Source organism: Capsicum annuum, chromosome 3 (assembly GCF_002878395.1).
Source record: "Capsicum annuum cultivar UCD-10X-F1 chromosome 3, UCD10Xv1.1, whole genome shotgun sequence".
In the NCBI taxonomy this organism is placed as follows: Eukaryota; Viridiplantae; Streptophyta; class Magnoliopsida; order Solanales; family Solanaceae; genus Capsicum; species Capsicum annuum.
This window is the reverse complement of record NC_061113.1, coordinates 250708523-250728972: the sequence shown is the minus strand read 5'-3', so window position 1 is coordinate 250728972 and position 20450 is coordinate 250708523. Positions and strand designations below refer to the sequence as shown.

At 36.6% G+C, this 20450-nt stretch overlaps 1 protein-coding gene across 2 annotated transcripts; it reads right to left on the bottom strand.

Moving 5' to 3' along the window:
• Nucleotides 1-576: 576 nt before the first annotated feature.
• Nucleotides 577-18712, bottom strand: LOC107862381 (G patch domain-containing protein TGH). Of its 2 annotated transcripts, XM_016707945.2 has the most exons (16): nucleotides 18317-18712; nucleotides 16851-16941; nucleotides 16638-16732; nucleotides 14151-14251; nucleotides 12508-12569; nucleotides 12351-12425; nucleotides 11480-11631; nucleotides 11087-11162; nucleotides 10881-10964; nucleotides 10608-10685; nucleotides 9428-9572; nucleotides 7584-8073; nucleotides 6864-7148; nucleotides 6049-6177; nucleotides 2600-2773; nucleotides 577-1850 (listed from the first exon to the last, which is right to left on the bottom strand). In XM_016707945.2, the coding sequence occupies exons 1-16, from the start codon at nucleotides 18449-18451 to the stop codon at nucleotides 1050-1052; spliced, it is 2973 nt and encodes a 990-aa protein (XP_016563431.2). In that variant the 5' UTR covers nucleotides 18452-18712; the 3' UTR covers nucleotides 577-1049. The 2 variants fall into 2 exon arrangements, with proteins under 2 accessions (XP_016563431.2, XP_016563432.2); XM_016707946.2 differs by lacking the exons at nucleotides 16638-16732; nucleotides 16851-16941; nucleotides 18317-18712 and having other exon boundaries at nucleotides 12536-12569.
• Nucleotides 18713-20450: the final 1738 nt, after the last annotated feature.

Genomic DNA, 20450 nt, shown 5'->3' with positions numbered 1-20450 from the left:
TTTGTTTGGACTGTAAATTTATCATACGACTCAAGGTACAGCCGGTACATTTAATCTAGTAAAATAATCAGCCAGCTGTTTAAAGCACCCGCGCTCCCTTGACAGAGAGCATTACGCACCAATACAAGTATGGGGAAACAGCAGGAAAGATAAATTTTATTAGAATATGGGGACACGGGTTGTCATGCTACAGAAAGGAAGCAAATAATTATAAGGGAAGTTGTTGATTGACTCCAACCTGTAGGTGAGGCATCATCAGTTCATTATACTATCTTATTGCCTAATTAGTCAAAATCAAAATAATTGCAATTTGCAACTAAGGCAGTATGCTTTCTAGCAAGAAGCAATGCATCAAGCTTGAAATCACATGGGAGTACACCATAACCATTATCCCAAAGGTTCTTTTCATTTAAAAGGATGGAGAATGCATAGCTCTTTCTAGCACGGGTCAGCTAAACAATTTAAACTTCAAACTACATAGACCGCCTGCTACGTATCCCAAGTCTACAACATTTGCTGTTTCCAGGGTGAGATTTCCTTATAGGAAAAGGAAAGGAGTTTGGAAAAATAGAAACATAACAGATAAACTGCCTCACTCGTGGATTAAATTGGGTATCTCACATACAAAACATAACGAATTCCCAAAATCTCAAAACGAAATCTAGCTGTATGTACATTAAATCATTCTTTTTTTAGTGTAAGCATGAAACAGAATTCAGACGGGTCATACCATTACATAACTACTACAATCAGCAGCTTGATCACCGGAATAAGCCAGAAAACAAACCGAACCAATATCATGTCTTGCAAGTCAAAGGGATGTTCCTATTGAGAACTTCAGTATCCGATCTCCTGCACCCATAGATTGACCAAAGAGAGAGAGCTCTGTGCATAGCACTCCAAAGGGTACATAGTGTAGTAAAACCAAAGAACATGAACTGTTCCAGCAGCAACTGACCATTTGTATGGGACATCATTGATATTCAACCAGCAATAATGTCAATTAACTCCTTGGATCCATTGCAATCAGGTCATATAGTAGAAACGTTTCAGTCCTTATATTTACGCTTCTCTCTATTGGTTTCTCTGTGATCTCTTTCTGAACCATGTCGGGAATGTCTACTAGGACTCCGAGAGTCTCTCCTTCTGTGCTTATGGTGCTTTGAGTGCCTTTTACTACTACTACTCCTCTTCTCGTGAGATGATTTTTTCTTCCTTGACCTTGAACGACGGTCTTTATAATCCTCAGATGAATCAGAAGATGCATATGGACTGCTGCTTCTGTGAGGTCGCTTTCGCTTTCTATCCGTTTCATCCTCTGATGAACTGCCATTCTTGTTTCGGCACTGATCTCCTTTTGCTTTTGCGTGTATATGTGTTCTAGCTTCCGTAACAAACCTATTCTTATCAACATCATTCCTGTTGCTTTCAGTTCCACTTCCTCTAATACCACTTCTCCGAGAGTTGATATCTATAGTTCCTTCTCTAGAAAATATACCTTCTTGAGAGATGTTCTGATTATTATATCCTACTGCCATTACCGAATTTGATAAATCCTCACCAACAGCATGGGAAGTGGATGATGTACCATTACCAGATTGGTTAATGATCTTTGCTCTCTGATCTTCTAGAACAGTGTCCTTTTTAGCTGGGTTACTGGTTCTGTTCTCTGGGCAAGGGATATCGGTGGGAACCTCCAAACCTAATTCTTTACCCAACGACTCCAAAAAGTCACCAGCTATTAATCGATTTAAAGTAGTATTAACAGCTTCAACCTTCTTTTGAGAATCCTCTGTGACATCCTGATTGCTAGTTTCTGCTTCTTCATCCGAATCATCAGAGAATATAGCCTACAGACGAATATTAACCAATACGAAAAGCTGTAAGCTTTCATGCAAAGGAAACAATGCACATTGTATAAACAAATTCATACTATTCAAACTAATCTTTCATCAGCAATTGTTCATAAAAGTATCTATCGAACAACAGAAATCCTTCCACAGCCACAACACGGAACAAAGAAAAGAAAAAGAAGTGAAAAAAAAAAATCAAATCTCCTTGAAACAACGCTAATACAGTAGCATATGGTGGTATTTCAGGTGATGCACTAAGAAACTGAACCAACTATCCCTAACATTAGCTCCGGCAATGCAATTTTTCAAATTGATTTATAAAGCAGGGAAGAATTCCATGGAGAAAGGGACAATCAGAGAGTAACAAACCACTGCAACTGCACCCACCCATGGAACTACCAATTGGGAAGGAAATAACCCACCCCATCCCTTCATCAACCAAAGAAAATAAGAGAAGAAACGCTCCACACATTAATCCCTTTTGACCTCTGTAAAAATACAACATAATCTAAAGCACTAGTTTGTAACCTCGACATGGTGGAGAAACAATAAGCAGCAAAGCATAATAGAGATGCTATTGCTGTCCCTTAATACAGAAAATGATCAATTACAGAACAAAGACGGAGTAGCAAAATCTGTATTATGAACATGATAGTCCAAATAAGAGAGAACTTAGCAAGAACACTCTCCCCTAATAAGGAATTGTGTACTTTAACAACTGATTTGAATAATCAGAGAATAAATACCTTGTACAAATCAACAGGCCTTTCAATATTTTCAGGTTCTGCATCAACCTCAATTTCCTGGTCAACCATTTCTTTTCCTTTTTCTATATGGCCTTCCTGGTTTGATGCTTTGACAGAATCAGGCAAATATATAAGTGAGTCCAACTTGCTCCTCGAGCGTGGAGCTGGAGGTGGCTGCATAATACAAGATGAAGCTCAGCAACCTTCATGATATGCCACAAGCAGAGAAAAATGACAGAAGAAAGATGCATTAATGACTTCAAAATTAGATAAATACGATTCACCTATTTATAGATGTCAAATACACTACATGTAACAAGGACAATGTCCAATTTATGAACTTAATGCTTCTAATTTGTAAATGTGAGGAGTAGCCTCTTTTCTCTATTTTATTTTTGGTGTACCCATCTGGCCCTTGTTTGTATAGATGATTGGGTGACTTTTAAGAGCTATATCGTGGTTTTGGTTTCTCTACATTTTGGTAGACTACTTGTATATGGGAACTTAAATTATTTACCTTATCAAAAAATGAACACTTCGAACGCTAATGCTAACAATTAACAATGTACCAGGCCCCTCAAACTCGAGGCAGGATACCAAATTGAGTCTGCTTATTCAGTTACCGTAAAAATGTTAAACACTTGAGAGAGTAGTAAATTAGCCATACAGGAAACTTGACCGACGAAGGCAGGAAGAGGAGTCACCGAAAGAATGGCAGGACTATCGGCTGGAGAGAGACAACATGCCGCCAGCATGGTCTAAGAGAAAAGAGGGAGAGTCTTGTCAGCCAGATTGTTCACTTAAAATAGGACTGATGCTGCTGCCAGTCACAACTCACAAGAAGACACAAGCATAATAAAACTAAAAAAGAAACTTTGGCCGGTAGACAAGCTAGTACCGCGTGAAACGATTACTAACACAACAATAACTAACGTAAGAACTCAACACATCTTACATTCTGCACTAATGCTGAACACTCTATTGGAAGCAAATTTCTTTTTTCCCTCTAATAACTGAGGAATTCAGAGGAACAGTGGGGCGCAAAGTAGAAACGAGTTTTCTAAAGGTATACTAATACGGATAACAAAACACCAATAGTAGCCTCGTGACGCACATAGATAATGGATTCTTCTCTTGATTGATTTTTATTGATATTTCCTTCTTTCCAAGATATACGACAAACAAGCATCAACAGAATTCAAAACTAACATCTCAAGGTTCTGGAAAACCATGAAATTCCAAATTTTAGCGACCTGTTTGCCGTTGGGGTATTTTTGTTCCCTCATTCCTTCCCCTTTCCCAAAACAAGCCTTTTCTATTTAGTTTCACTAAAATTACTGGTTTTTTGGTTACTATACTCTCTCCCTAAAAACCATCTTTAAGATTTGCAACGGTGATGACATCTCCTTCCCTAACCTAGTCCCCTGGTGCATTTTCTTCTTAGAATTGCACTAGCCACTTCAAACATTGGCTCTAAAGTTTTACTCTCTCGTTCAAACCCTACAGTCAAAGAGCATCCACAAGGAGAGGTAAGAAAGTGTTAAGTGGTGCAGTCAGTTTTTGGAGCAGGTCACATACTTCAACAGGCAGCACTTCGTCGCTCACTCTCCCTCAAGCCTTCAGTTAGAGTCTGAAAACTCATAAGAGGAGAACTTTGAAAACCCATTGGGCACTAGCCAGCTTGCATGAAAAGAAGGTGACAAGTTAGACATGAGCTGAAACGTATCGTAATGACACAGTGGATGGCTTGCTGATTCCAATTGAACCGTTTTAATTGGTCAGCCCCAACTATGTTTAAATTGTACTCTATTAACAGTCAGCAACACACATCTAGCTCCCAACCACCTACAATCCAACTTAATCTCTCTCCATCCCTCAAGCTCGAGATCCAACCCTCAAAGTTGGGAATCTTAATAGCCCACTTTGTTGGCTGGTTACCTGAACTTTCACCTTGTTGGAGGGTTCGATTCCCCACCTTGTAAATTTCCCCTTCCCCTACCCCTTCCCCCAATTTTTAGGGGGGGAACCTCAAAGTTGATAACACCAATCAGATCTCCATCATTTCAAACCACCTGGCGCAAACTTGCCTCCCCTAATGTGTTCTCTTTCTCCCTTCTAACCAACAAAGAACCAAATTTTCATGGTTATAGGAGGAGGCTCTAGTGCCATTCCTTTCAATCTGCCAAAGTAGATCATCATAGACAGGAAAAAAGTGAAAATTTCATTCAACAATCCTTTGGAGTGTGGATCATGACTAAACACAAACAGTGACTGATGTTGCTTGTATTCCCCAAGCATCTAGCAGCCTCAATGCAAAGGGCTTTGCTTATAACATGATTCAACAATCTTTTGGAGTATGGATCATGACGAAACACAAACAGTGACTGATATATTCCCCAAGCATCTAGCAGCCTCAGTTTACAGTTTGATTCTAAGAGCTAAAGCTCCCTTACTCCCCTACCCCCCATACCAATTGGAAATAAATCTCGAGTTTAAGCTGGATCAACAAATCTAGGTACATGCTATTTCAGTGAATTATGCATGTTAAATCTGACAGCTTACTATCCTTTGGGCTTTGAGTATGCGTCCGATAAAATGGTGATTTCTAATTTTTGTAAAGCACACCCTTTGCATCGTTTCAGGGAAGATTTAATGGTATTCCTCAGCTTACGTGCTATCCAATTCGAGTTGGAGCAGGACATGACAGTTGGGATGTAGGCTGAGGAGGTCAGGTAGTAAGAGGTAGTAGTGTCTAATGACAAAGGATATTCTTTCTATTTTGACGTCTAAGATGAGAGCTTTAGTGTAATCGTGTATTTCCCATCCCCTTCTCAACAATCTTTGTGAAAGAATGCCATGTCAAACCCTAAAATCAGGTTCCAGAGCAAAAAATTTAAGAGTTACCAAAAGCAAATATCGAAATAAGTCATTTTGAGAGTTGAAGAAGAAGTCGTGGGGAAAAGGCCACTAACAATTAATTTCCAGTGGAAACAAACGACTCCCTCGTCTCTTACCAGATCCATCAAAAGGATTTTACTCTGAAGCAACTAGGTTTCTAGGGAAATTGAGGAGACACCTTTACTTTCCCAGATTTATTAGTACAGAGTACATCATAATAAAGCCTAAAATTATTCAGTCCTTTAAATTCCAGTGACTTACCGGATCACTTAGAGAAGAATTAGAAAATCCCTATATTCTAGAATGTCTATTACAGTGACATTCAGATTAGAGGATAAAAAAGAAAACCCCTTACATAATCATCTATCTGTCAACTGTCCTTTCATCTAACAGAAGCCCAACTGAATTCTCATAAAAAGAAAAAGTCGATGACTTCAATAGCTGCAACTTCTCCAGGAGATGGTAGAAAGGTGGTGTTTTGACAGAAATTTGGAAGTATGATTTGGCAGACTTGACACATAACAATCATGAAATATAGTAATTGTTGGTACCTTGCCCATATAAGGGTCAATAAGATCAAAGCGCTTGCACAGAATAGGTGAAGGTCTCCACTGAAATTCCTCACGTTTGGGGTACATACTTGTTGCCGCTAAACCATCATCTTGACCAAATTTAGCTAGCTGCACGAAACAGACGTTAGATTAGGGGTGGGCATGATATGGTATATACCGAATTACCATACCGAACCGAAATTTTCGATACCGTGGTTTTTGGTAATATGGTATTTGGTATGATATATGGTATACATTTTAAAATTTTTTGGTATATGGTATGGTATACGGTATTTACAAATGACATACCGAAATACCGAATACCATACCGAAGTATATATAGTTACATAAGTAACTTTTATATATATATATATATATATATATACACACACAAAAAAAAATACTTAGTATTAGTATAAAAATGTTTAGACTTTGAAACTTTCGCTACTCTATCTTGATTGAAATGTCTTTTTGGTGTAATTGACTAATGTAATGCATTTTTATGATACAATTAAGACATTTTTTTGAAAAGTCGAAGTAATAATACTCTAGTATACGAGTATATATTGTCAAAGTTAAACAAACTATGGTTACAGATTACCATACCGCAAAATACCGAAGCCAAACGTCAAAATACCGAACCATACTAAATTAATATGGTATGGTAATGGTATAATATTTTTAAAAACCGAATACCGAAATTACCGTACCGAAGTTTCAAATACCGTGCCATACCATACCATGCCCACCCCTACGTTAGATAACAGGGTGAAACAGCAGACATGAATGTTCCAAAAGTTCGATAATCTACGTACCTCTGCTGCTCCAGGAGTGAATTGCAATCCCGCAGTAGCTAACGTACTAGAGAGCAATTCAATTGGTGGGACACTTCCTTTTCCCTGTTTACCTTTATTTATTGTCTCGGCTACAGACTCAAATTCTAATCTTTCACGAGCACGGGCAGCTTCTGACATATTACTTGCTCCACTACTGTCTTTAGGGCGAAGACCTCCATGATATTTCTCCTTCAGAAACTGCTCAAACCTTTCCTGCTTAGCAGGATCATCTTGAAAAGGTTTTGCAGATTCAAGAAGTTCATTCTGGAGACAGAAGTTCAGAATCAACAGACACCAAAAATAAATTCCAAAGTTTGATAGCAAAAACTAACAAAAGTATAACTTTCTAATCTCAAAAGCATTTTTGAGGCATTAAACACGCTAGTTACAAGAAAACTTTCAAATAGGAGGCAGAATGACCAATTGATGCTTATTATGCATAAAATATCAATTTCCAACTAAAAATTGAGCCAAAGAATTAAGCCCAAAAGAGAAGATAAAAAACTGGCTCCCAGATAGCACCAACCTTCTTGAACACCAGAAACATCAAACAGTAAGACACTACCATGGTCCATGACTAACCCCTACCAAAGTTGAGTTAATGAGGTGCCAAGTTAGCTCATGATACAACCTAAGATTTAGTCAACCTAAAATGAATATCAAGCTAAACTTAAAATTACCGAGTACTAAACTACTTACAATTGACGCAGGTTTGGTGAATGTATCTGAAAGATTGGACGTTAAACTGATTGCATCAGCAGATATACCAGGGGAATTTGCAGTTCTCACGCTTCTTTCAATAGGCTTCTCCCCTAATATCTGGCCACGGGTTTCTGCTGTCATCTTCTGCACTTGCCGAGAATTTTTTGCATCCAACTGTTGTTTGCCTTGTTCATTACGTTTCTGTCTCTCCTCCCAAAGTTTCCTTGCATAATATTCATGACCTTCTCCTCCATTCAGGAAACCAAATAGAGGGTTGAACTGATTTTTTTCTCTGGAAAGGTCCTCAAGTAATTTACCAGAACGAGCTACTAATGTAGCCAACCCTTCAATCAGTATTCTAAGATTATTATCCTCCGGGAGAGGAACAACAGGGGGAGGGAGATTAGGAGCCTTGGTATCATATTCAAGGGGAGCTGCAAACTTATGAAGGGGAACAAAATTCTGTGGTATCACTGGAGGATCGAATCTGTTGACATAGTAGATTAAATTTGAGTTAGCATGAAAAAATGAAATAAAAGTTAATGTTTTTATCATATAATACCATACACCTAAAAAGAACCCATTTATAGAATACAAGAAACAGACTTCATTCTACATGCAGAAAAAGCAGACACTAGCTACCTAATAATTCCTTGATCGCGTTTAGAACAAATCGCAGTTCTAAAGTAGATGTGCTAAGGAGAAAACATTCATTAAATCCTTCATGATCATAAGAAAAGCAATGTGATGACCCTTATCATACAGAGCCAAAAAAACATTGCGGAAGAACTAAAAGGATGTTAGAATTTTGCTCTTAATTCTTATTAATGTTTTTTTTTTAGTGTGTGTGTGTGTGGTGGTGGTTGGGGGTGGGGGTGGGGGTTACGACTAATCTTATCAATGGATTAAAACTTCCTCTCTAGGCAATACTGTCTGGTCTGTTGGTGCTGAAAGAGCAAGGATTCCTACATTTCTGACACATGAACATCTGGCCTTTATCATGTTTGCGGGTCTTTCATCTTAAAAATCCACCTTAGGTTTGATTAGCTCAATTACATCCAATGAATGTCGTACAAATATTCTCCCTTCTCTTATAATGGTGTCCGTGCCAGCCAGCTTGAGCACACCTCAACTATTCCACCAGCTACCTAGTGCAAATACTGGGTAACTCTGTCCACAGAGACTTAAGACAAATGGGAAGAAATCACTTTCGTGGAGATTGAACCATGGCCTCTTAAGGTTTCACCATATCATTGATTGATAGACCATAACCTTGGCTGCACGTACAAAACATTCTAGAGAAATCTCATTTCATGAAATAGGCGGAGTTGTAATTTATAGATTGCATCTTCATTCCATTTAGAAAAACAAAGGCATCTTCATCCATGGTGGGACTACCAAGAATTGTAGCACATTTTCAGTTTTCTTCTCAACATCCTTGTTAATACATTCCTCCCTTAACGCTTGTTTATCTGCATAGTCTAGTGCTAGAAATGACAAATCCAGACAGAAAACAGGGCTCGTAGCTATAGACAGCAATTTGAACATGTTGCTCCATGCATAATAGACATTTGGTGCATAGATATCCAAATCATATCCTATTTATATTTCCATTACAAGAGTTTTTAGTTACTTCAATAGTGACATGAATATCCTTCATTCCCGAATTAAAAAATGACATACTTCTCAGCTGTCTATGCCCCAGGACATATGGTTTTTGTTTTTCCAGATTTCATTGCTCTAAAACAGGTGCAGCGACAAAGCATATAATCAAAGATGGAAAAGATACCAACAGCTTGAGTTACTTCCAGTAAAAGAATGTGTCGTGAAAAATAAAATACCTTTCCAGCTGATAGTCGGACTTTGAAGCAGCACTAAAACCAGGTAAAATATCATGTGCCTTCCTGTCCAACATTTTCAGATTCTCCACCTTTGGTCTTGAAGGCTCTTCAACTTCTTCAACATAAGTCTCTTCAAAGTCATAACCTGATGAGGAAACTAGTCAAGATAAGAAATTTTCAAACAGAACTGCTAACCCCCCCTCCCCCTCTTACATCCGCAGCAATACCAGCTGTAGAGGGGCAATAAGTGCCTATAACGCGAGATAACAAGAGCAACCAAAATTAGAAGAAATGAAGAGCTCTCACATCCTGCAATTGTCTAACTGGCAAACTGGATCAAAGGAACATTGAACAGTACAACACTGAACTTTATTCATGAAAAATATACTTGAGAGAAGGAACAAAAGTACTGCAGATTCAGGATGGGAAAATGAATTTTTTTATAAATGTAGAGGCAAAGTACATAAAAAGCAAGAACTTTATAGCGTAGGTAAAGAACTAAGAAAAGTCAACAATAGCATCCAATTCTAAAACAAATGCAAGTAGCTTCATCACACCAAAAACTAAGCAAGAACATACTTTTGAGTGTAAGATTGGCAACATTGTCCTTCTTGTATTCAAAGACACTAGCATTTCTTTCCATATGATGGCAATATGAAGCTGTAATCTCTAATGTAAAGACACCACTACTACTTTCTTGATAAGTTCAAATAGCAGAGGTGATTTGCAAACACAAACTGACAAACCAAACTTGAGCACAAAAAAGGGCACAAATTGCTCCTATGAAGGGACTTTCATAGAATTTACTTGTGCAAGGAATCCCATATTGACAATATATAATTTTCAAATTTCTTATGCCTCAATTTTTCTATTCCATAGTTTCAGCTCACCAACCACTACTGCCTCCCACTTCCCTGTGTCGATCAATGAGCATAAACTTAGTGGTGGTGATTGGTATAAGCATAAAGCAGCACCAAAATTCTGCCATTGAACAAAAAGAAGACACGGGAAAACTATGGTGTTGTCTTGATAAGAGAAGAACTAAAGAAGGAAGAACAGTAATTTCTGCAATCCATTCTGCTAACTAATTGACTTGTACTGTACATATCAACAAAAGAAACTGACTGGTATTTGTTTATTTATAATAACTGGATCTACGGCCAAAAGGAAAAGATATAACCTGATGCATACACATCTTCATCTTCAACATCAAGATCTTCAAGAGCCCCAACACCAAATCCAGGAGCAACCCTTCCTGCTGATAAAATCAACCCAAATAGCTAAAGAGCCTACATTGGTAGTGCATTCTTTGAAAGAAGATAAGAATTAAGAGGTACTAAATGGAAAGCAAGCTTTAATCTGAAACATGAAGGGTAATCTTGCAGTCTTTGAAAGAGGATACAGGTACTAAATGGAAAGCAAGCTTAAATCTGAAAACATGAGTAAATCTTACATTTGAAACCAAATAGGCTGTCCTTCAAGACTCTATCTTGATGCCCCGTTTCCCTACTATTAGATTGCCGCGATCTCTTCTTTTCTGAAAAAAAAAAAAAAAGAAAGCAAAGCACTTATTCACTGACAATTCGTTACAAATCAGTTACACATATTTTGTTAAGGACAAATTAGTCATCATTCCTCTATTACTGAGACATTGAGTACCTCTGAACTCAGGAGCATTTTTGTAAGGATCATAGCCTAAGCCATGTAAATCTTGCTTTGGATTAAGCATATAAACCTAAAGAGGTAAGTAAACAAGAAGGAAAATATCAGGGAACTAGTGCATTAAAGCCAAAAAACTAAAAGGAGATAGAGCATAGAAGTTTCTGCAAGGATACAAAATCACTATTTTTGTTTCGAGTAGGAAAAAAAAGTGAAAGCAAATGACAAACTTTTGATCTCGTGTATAACCATGTAATCAAAATGAAAGAACCAAAACCAGATGAAATGCAAGTAATAAGATAGTGGAGCTGTTTACTTTCGAAAATTGAAACAGAAATATAAAGCCCTGGATAACGAAGAAAAGCCTTGAAGAAATAAAGCAACAGTTCCCACCGGTGTGCTTTTAGAGAACTGGCTCCCATCATCAGTTGGTAGACCCACGATATTCTCAGCAGGATCTTCAGCAAACCCAGAGCCCAAAGGCTGTGCGTCCACATCAGCAAAAGAAAATGCAAGAAAAGCTTTTCTTGCCTCTCTCTTAGCATCTGCAAATTAGAATGAGAAACATGTTTATAGAATAGATTAATAAAAACAAATTCACTCAGAGTTATAAAGCATGAGAATTTAATGTTTAATTTGAAAATGATTCTCTTTTTTTCTTAAACGGTAATCAAATACAAAGACTGAAGAAAATCACATGCCCAGAACAAAGTCCTAAAATGATAGCTTCTAAAAGGCAGCCTCAATTCACTATTGAGTGTATCTGTAGATGCCGAAATATGCCCTATAAATGTGGATGCGAAATGTTTAGGCATCATCAAATTAACTCTCAAGGATCAACGGAAACAATTCTTCTGAAACTTGTCACTTCAGACTTTCAGTCTAAATAGCTTTTTTAATCAAATCCAAAACATGTTACTAACTCGATTAGTCAACTCCAAAATGTCTGCTTCTGGCATCTGTCAAGAACTGATTGGACTATGTAAAATTTTCAGTGCCAACCATCTACCCAACAGTCCTAACGGAGTCAAAAAAACTACACTCTCTAGAAACAAGGTAAAGCACTCAGCAAAACTAGTAAAAATTCAAGAACGATCCATCCCAGCCTTAAAGCTCTTCTTCAACTAGTTTAAAAGCTGTGTCCAATTAAGTCGACAGCCAAATTTCTTTGCTTGCCAGGTAATGCATAGTACTTAAGTCATTAACAATATCCAGCAGACTAAGCATGACATAAGAAAAAAGGGATCATAGGAGATGCGCATACTATATAGTGAATCAGTATGTGAGCTGTTAATTGAGCGACCACGTCTCCATCCCATCTTCTGCAGTAATGTGAGCCCTGCCCAAAAGATACAAATAACATAGTGAAAAATCATTCTCTTCACAAAAAAATGTACTTTTCAATGTACATAGAATCAGACCAATGGACTCTGTCACTGGAAGTACCACCTCATCCGGAGCTGGCCCAGGTATAGCAGAGGGCCTGCAATACAAGCAAGATGTTTAAAGTATGAAAAGTGAAAATAAAAGAATAAGAGTAATTTATTCATAACTCCAAAAAAGGAATTTAACCATCTAAGGTTCCTTCAAATCAGTTCTACTAGAGCGAAGATGCAACCAACAGTAATGAAAGAAAGCAAAATATTAAACACACAATTAACTCAATCATGTTGAATATGGTAGGCCTGGTCTCAACAGTGTAAAGAAGCACTGCGAATAAGTGCAGCTAGGGGCGTACAAACCGAACTACTAAGTTAAACTGAACCGATGAATCAAACCAAACCGAGGAAAAAAACCGACTAGTGGTTTGGTTTGATTGGTTTGGTGTTGGGAAAAAAAAGCGATCATTCTTGGTTTGGTTTGGTATTAGCAAAAATAAAATCAAACCGAACCGACACAATACACATATAACTTTAATTTCTTATACGTAAAAAAATATTTCTTATAATCTACTTTCTAATTAATTTTATTACTTTTTTATATTCAGAAAATAGATATATATTCTTGGCCTTTAATTATAATATTTGTCCATTAGTAACAAATTAATACAAGGCCCAGTTTTAATATAAAAACCTAAAACTCTTCAATTGCTTCACTTTACATTTTACTTTCCAAGTTTTCAAAGAGCTCTCATTATTTCCTCATCTTACTTTCATCTTACTTTTCTCATTCTCCTCATTCATCAAGTTGTAATTTAGGTTGTTTCTCTTCTTTCTCTTTTTTCTTATGGAATTATATTATAGTTAATTATTTTATGGAGTTAAGCTTTCAATAAGTTGTCTCCAATTCTTCATTCTTTTGTATGCTCACATTTTATGTGAAGGGAACTTTCATACAAGCTACTATGACTAGTGACTTAGAAATTAAATTACCGGGTATCCACATAATATTACTTTGAGAGATAGTAGTTTAGACGTCTTAGTAATTTGTCAACTTAATTTTTATTGGAACTACTCTATGACCATTGTTTTTTTATCTTCTTAGTGAAAACATTTAATTTTTTCTTCAATCACATTATAATTGTAAAAAAAAACGAAAAAAACAAAAAACCGAAAAAACCCGACTAAAACCGAAATAAAAAAACCGATTGTATATTGGTTTGATTTGGTTAATAGATTTAGAAAACCGACGTTATTGGTTTGGTTATATTTTAATGAAAAGACGAACCAGCCCGACCTATGTACACCCCTAAGTGCAGCTATACTCCTTGTACATCGAGAAAACTATTCTAAATGCCAATTACATATATCAATCAGAATAATATCTGTACATCAAGAGGAGTCTAAGGTTGTCTCAGGTCATGCATTTACTAACCCAATGAGAGTTCACTTTATAGTCACAAGTGTATCATAGTATTTAAAGAACGTGCCTTGTAGAAAAATGAGCATAACAACAGTAAAAGAAAAGATGCAGGGAACTTGCTTGCAGCTCAATGAGGTAATGACATTTAAATTATAGCAATCACATAAAGTGACAAGACAAAAAGTAGTAAACAGCTAAAATCTAAGCTACAAACTAAGAAACAATTTTACACGTAAGAAGCTGCTTAGGCACAATACAACACCTCTGCTTTTGCTCCTTTTCAGCTTGTTTACGAGCAAGCTCAGCAGCAGTAAATCCAAACGTATCATACTGCATCGATGTCCCTAGACGACCCTCCATTTCCTATGATGTAAAACCAGAGTAAGCTTCCAGGGGAACAGAAATCAAAATGCACCGAACGATCAGAACCAACTCATTTCGGATATATGTCATTCTAAACTTCCCACATAATTTACAAAACACACACTTTGATTAAGTCATAGAACTAAAATCAGCTTGACAACAATGACTCAGAGAAGATGACAAGTTTTTATTTTTTGATCAGGTTATATAAGAGAAGATGACAAAAACACTTCACAAAACAAGGGAACTTGAGAACGAAGTACACTGACTTGCAGGCTAGCCATTCAAGTACCAAGTGCTCTACACAACTAGGACATAACCAGCTCCGATAGTTTACTAAACCACCTTTGCATTGTTATCCTTCATCAAAAATGCAGGAGCAATAATCATTAAACGATCATTTGAATATGAATTGCTCTTTTATCAGTCTAGGTTCCTCAATCCTCTATAACTTCAAATGACATAGTACCAGCTTTTGTGTTAGTTATGATAACAAAAAGCTACAGGGGAGCTCCTATATAACTAATTGTCGCTTTCACAAAATTGATCTCATCAAAATGAAGAAATGATAGAAACGGGCATCATACAACAATGGATTTAACCATTAAATACCCTGCACTTGCATACGTAATCTAGCCTCATAGAATGTTATCTTCGGTGAAAGGAAAGAGCAAGAAGGCAATGGCTTAATGATTGATTTAACCAATAAATCGAAGCAATAGCAATCAGCATATACAAAGTGATTCTGAAATTAGTGGCTATCACATCATGTCTGCAAAAGCTCAAGTTCAACTGCAATTACATTTTTTTTATGTTCAAGCACACTCCACAGCTCAAATAGATGAAATTCACATATAGAATATAAATATTACACTTATGCACAGAGACATGTAACTATTTCTTTTAAAATAGTTGGAACACATGCAAATCCGTCCGAAGTCAATTATTTGCAGGGAAACAAAAGGGAAATCATTCCAAAACCATTTTCTAATAAGGGTACACGGTACACAGTTATCTTTACACATGAACTGTCAGTGATTTACAGCAAACGTCAATATGCATGTGTGTGTGTGAACAATTACATCAGTCATTGCCAATAACAAGAGACATGCAAGTGTAAGATAAGTTCCACCCGAGAACAGCAACGTGAATATTTTACTCTTTCATCTTCCCAGGACATTTCACATATCACACAAGTCAATCGTCAGCTACTTTGGAGTACTTGGCAACAGAAGGATACAACAACAACATACCCAGTATACTCCCACCACGTGGGGTCTGGGAGGGTAAGTGTATGTAGTCCATACCACTACCTCAGAGATGAAATAGAGAGGTTGTTTACGATAGACCCCCGGCTCAAGATAAAACAGTTTAGAAAAGAAATAGTAAAGGGACAAGAAACAATAGGAATTACCATAGCCAATAATAACATAATCAAGACTCACCAAGAAATACAATAAATGATAACATACTCTAATAATACAAGTAAAATAGCTACAAGCACGGATAACAAAACAAAGACCTCCTACCTACTAACAAAGATGCACCCTTCCTACTATCCTTCTACTCTAACCGCCTCTTCCACACCTTCCTATCTAGGGTCATGTCCTGCATTTGTGCCCCTCCTCATCACATGTCCAAACCATCTCAACCTCACTTCTTACATCTTAGCTTCCACAAATGCCACTCTCACCTTATCTCAAATAACCTCATTTCTAATCATATCTTTCCTAGTACACCCACACATCCACCGTAGCATTCTTATCTCCGTCACCTTCATCTTTTGGATGTGAGATTCCTTGACTGGGCAACACTCCTCCCATACAACATAGCCAATCTAACCACCACTCATAGAACTTGGCAACCAAAGGATGAGGGAGAAAAAAAAAAGGAATTCAAGCTTCCACAGACAGAGTAGTTGACATTTCAACAACAAAATAATCCCAGAAATAATACAACTACAAAATTTATTACCAGCACATACAAAATTATGCACTTCGTGTGTTCAATTACCAATCCAAACCGGACACTTTTTTAAGGCATGTCTCTCACTGGTTAGCTCATATTTTGGCAAATGGAACAGTGTGAACTTGGAATTGTGACTTTCGGAAAGAAGCAAACACACTAGATGTATATACTGGAGATCATGTATCTTTCAGGAAATCTCTCTTACAGTAAAACTCCAGTCTTGCAAGAGGAAGTTAATGACAACTAAACTGAGTAAGCATCCTGAGAAGAGCATCCCACACTCTTTCATATTCTCCAGCCAAAAGCTGATGTTTCATCAGAGAACTTACATACTTCTTTGGGAGTAACTCGTATGAAAAATAGTATAACAAATTTATATTCTTATATCATTAAAGAAAGAGAAAGGAAGAGAACATACAGCTTTCTCATCATCATCCAAAAAGTTTAAGAGGCTCTGTTGTTTGACTTCAGCTCTGTTTTTCCTAGACGACGTAAATGTCTGTGGAGTCCATCCTACAACATTGTTATAGATGGTTCATAAATAATATCACATAAGCAGGTCAAAAATAAGATTACCCAGAAACATGACGCTGAAATGAAGTAGAACAATAAAATGGAAATTACACTCTACCCTCTTTCGAGCCAACTGTATTGTAGTATCCAGCAGAAAAACCACCAGTAAATGCCCCATGAAATCTCCTCCGTCCCTCCTCGTCTGTTACCTGAAAATCAATTTTGTTATTAAGTAAAAAAATCTCTGACAATGAAAAGCTTTGATCAAGCACCTATTTTAATCAGCACAGACATATGTTTAACAGCCTATAGATAGTAACAAAATACCAAAGGTTCGTCAAAACTTTGAACAACTTACCAATTTTCTCATAGTATCAGTGTGAACTACCTCAAATTCAACAAGGACGACTTGATCTTTACAACCAAACAAAAAAAAAGGTATTTCACATTGTACATCAAATGGCTACATTGCCACTAATTCTATCAATTTCACACAAGAAATGACCAGGAAAATTCAACAACAACACACCTAGTATACACACAGTGAGGTCTGGGGAGGATAGCGTATACGCAGACCTTACCTCTACCTTAGAGGTAGAGAGATTGTTTTCAATAGACCACACAACAGTAACTATACTAAAATAATATAATAGACCAAGTATAAAGGACTACAGAGCAATACTACAACTACTAGTATGGACGGATAACCAAACAACACGTTGCTCCCTACTAACCTTCCATCCCAACCTTCTTTTTTAATAGCAGTGGTGTCCAGTCCAACTTGCACACACCTAGACTAATCCCATGAAATACCCCCACCAGCAACAACAGGTATCGAATGACTGTCCACCAAGGTAAATAGATGGGAAGAATTCAAAAAGGCATAATACATAAATATGACCCTAAACTTGACACTAAATTATAACATTGACCTTAAACTTTGACAGTGCACAAGCAAGCCCTTTAACTATACAAAACCTGAACAAATAAACACTCTAATCCTACATGGCAAAATGCGTGTATACACTCAAAAACCACGCGCGTCGGAGTTAGAATTGAAGGGTTTTTTTTTTTTCAACTTTTGTATAGTTAATGGGTCTACTTGTGCACTGGCAAAGTTAAATGTCATAGTTGTAATGCATCTTTTTTATTAGGTAGCAGCATCTGAGTGGATGACTAATCCATGTAGGCGCAAGTGAGGTACACGCATGTAAGTTGCAAAATCAGAGTATTTATTTGTTCAGATTTTGTGTAGTTAAAGGCCTACTTGTGCACTGTCAAAGTTTAAGGTCAATGTTATAATTTGGTGTCAGGTTTAGGGTCATATATATGTCAGGTTTAGGGTCATATATATGTCCGGTTTAGGGTCATATTTATGTATTATTCCATTCAAAAACCTTAATATATAGCATGTTCTGACAGTTTTATGCCTTCCTTCTCTAAAACAAACACTTCAAACTTCTAAAGGACTAGAAAAACAGTTTTATCAAGCTAGAAGCAAGTGGAATCAACAATTCAATAGCCTAAACCAAATGAAATTTATCAATTTTCAAACTTGCGAAATTTGAAATTGAAATAGAGTACCTCTTGTTTCCATGCGGGAAGAGCTCGCAGCTGTCCAGAGGCCTCAGCGACGGCCTTCTTCTTGCGGCTGCTAACATCTTCCTCTCGTTCTATAGGTGTTCCATAGAACACGAAATCTTCCTCGTCGCTATCCATTTTCCTATAAATTTCGAATAGGTTTCAAATGGCTACCTTTATAAACCCTAGTTTCCTTGATTTTGATAAATGTGATGGTTGATTCCAGAAATTTGGCTCCCGGAGAGCGGATATTAGCCAACAGCGTGACTTCTACACTGCGAGCCTCAGACGGTTACTATACTTGGGTGGTATATAAAACTTGGTAGAAATTAGAGTGGCTTTGCCCAAATTGTTAGTCCACCGTTTAGGGGTACAGTTTGCTAGTTGGTTAGAGTCATGTATCCGCAATGTAGCGATTAGTTATAAGAAATTAAAGAATGTTACGTGGATGTCATATTAGAGATAATAGTAATAGTTAGTAATCAAGTGGGATTTAAAGATCAAAATATTCTTTGTTCAATTTGAATTTGAAAACTTAAAATAGTTGGTTAATTTGAAGTTAAGTTTGACAAGAACTAAGTTTATTGTCTATAAATAGTCATCATTTGCACATCTTATTGACACATTTAAGTAGTAATAAATGTACTACTAAAATTCTCTCATTTCTTTAAGTTTGATATTGATATTTTATCTTTATTTTATAACATGTTATTAGCACGAGACTCTGTCAAATAAGGTGAGATTATAAATCTAAATATAATTTTGAGGTTAGTAATTCCTTATTTGTCTTTTACTGCTGATGATATAATTATTATTGGATTTGACCAAAAATAATTGATTTGAAATCAATTATGCTTTAAATTTGTTCATGAAGAACAATATTGTTAAAAGATATGATGATAGATTTAAGTGTTATCTCACTAAGAGTGTAAGATATTGGATTAAAAGTTTCAATGCACCATGATGATAAGATGTTGGGTTCAAAGTCCCATCAATTTATGTCTAAGACGCATTTATATGGATAAGATATTGAGTTTGAATCTCAATGCACCATATTAATGATATAATGATGGTTAAGGCAAAATAATGTGTATTTCATGAAAAGTCATGGAACATATCTCATTTATATGTTCTATTCCATGAAGTGAATATGATAGCAATACATGATGAATCTAAAAGTTGACAACCTGAAAGTCGACAACTTGTTCTATTCTTGAAAGGAATGTGATAGTAGTGTATAATATGTCTGAAAGAAGATAAGTGATTGAATGCACAAATATAAGCATGAAGGGACAATATGATAATAATTATCAAAAGTGAAATTCTTCACACCCTGTTTATGACTATAAGATATGTTAGAGAAAAATTCTCTATATTATATGTATGCCTCGATTTACTCCTAAAGTAGCAATATGGTTATAAGCTATCAAAATTTGATAGACTTAGGGCACAATTATATTCCATTTCTGGAAAATGAGGTTTTCGATTGTTTTAATACAAACGTGCACTTTATTGTGATGGTGTCACAACTCACCTCTGAACGAGACAGAATAACCGAGAAGAGTTATTTTGAAACCTACTTTTAAAGTAGTAAATCTAAATTTATTCATGTAATAGTAAATCTGAAATTTACTAAAATAAAAGGTACATGTCATGGTAAACTTGGAGTTTGCTAAAATAAAAGTTCATAAATTGACATGAACGATTGCGACACAAAGATGTGCATACTGAGTATTGAGCATATATTGAAGAATTAGAAAATTCTTCATTACTTTTAATGTTGCTTGTTCTCATGATAAGTTGGTTGAATCAACTAATTTGGGGATTGGATCCTTTAAAATCTGAAAAGCATAAATGGTAAATCAGGGCCCATTCACCTTTCATGTGATGTGTTGAAATAATGCATCAATAAGATGATCACCAGAGGCGGACCCACATGATGCGGTGGGGGTGCACGTGCACCCGTTAACGTCGAAAAAAATTGTGTATATATATGTGTATATACCTTGATAAATTGGAATATATACTATAGTGCACCCATAGTTGTCAGATAGTGCACCTTGGTGTGCTAGTTGACGCCCGCACTTCCGCTCACGTGACCAAGGGTCGATTCCCGAGAACCCCACAACATTTTCTC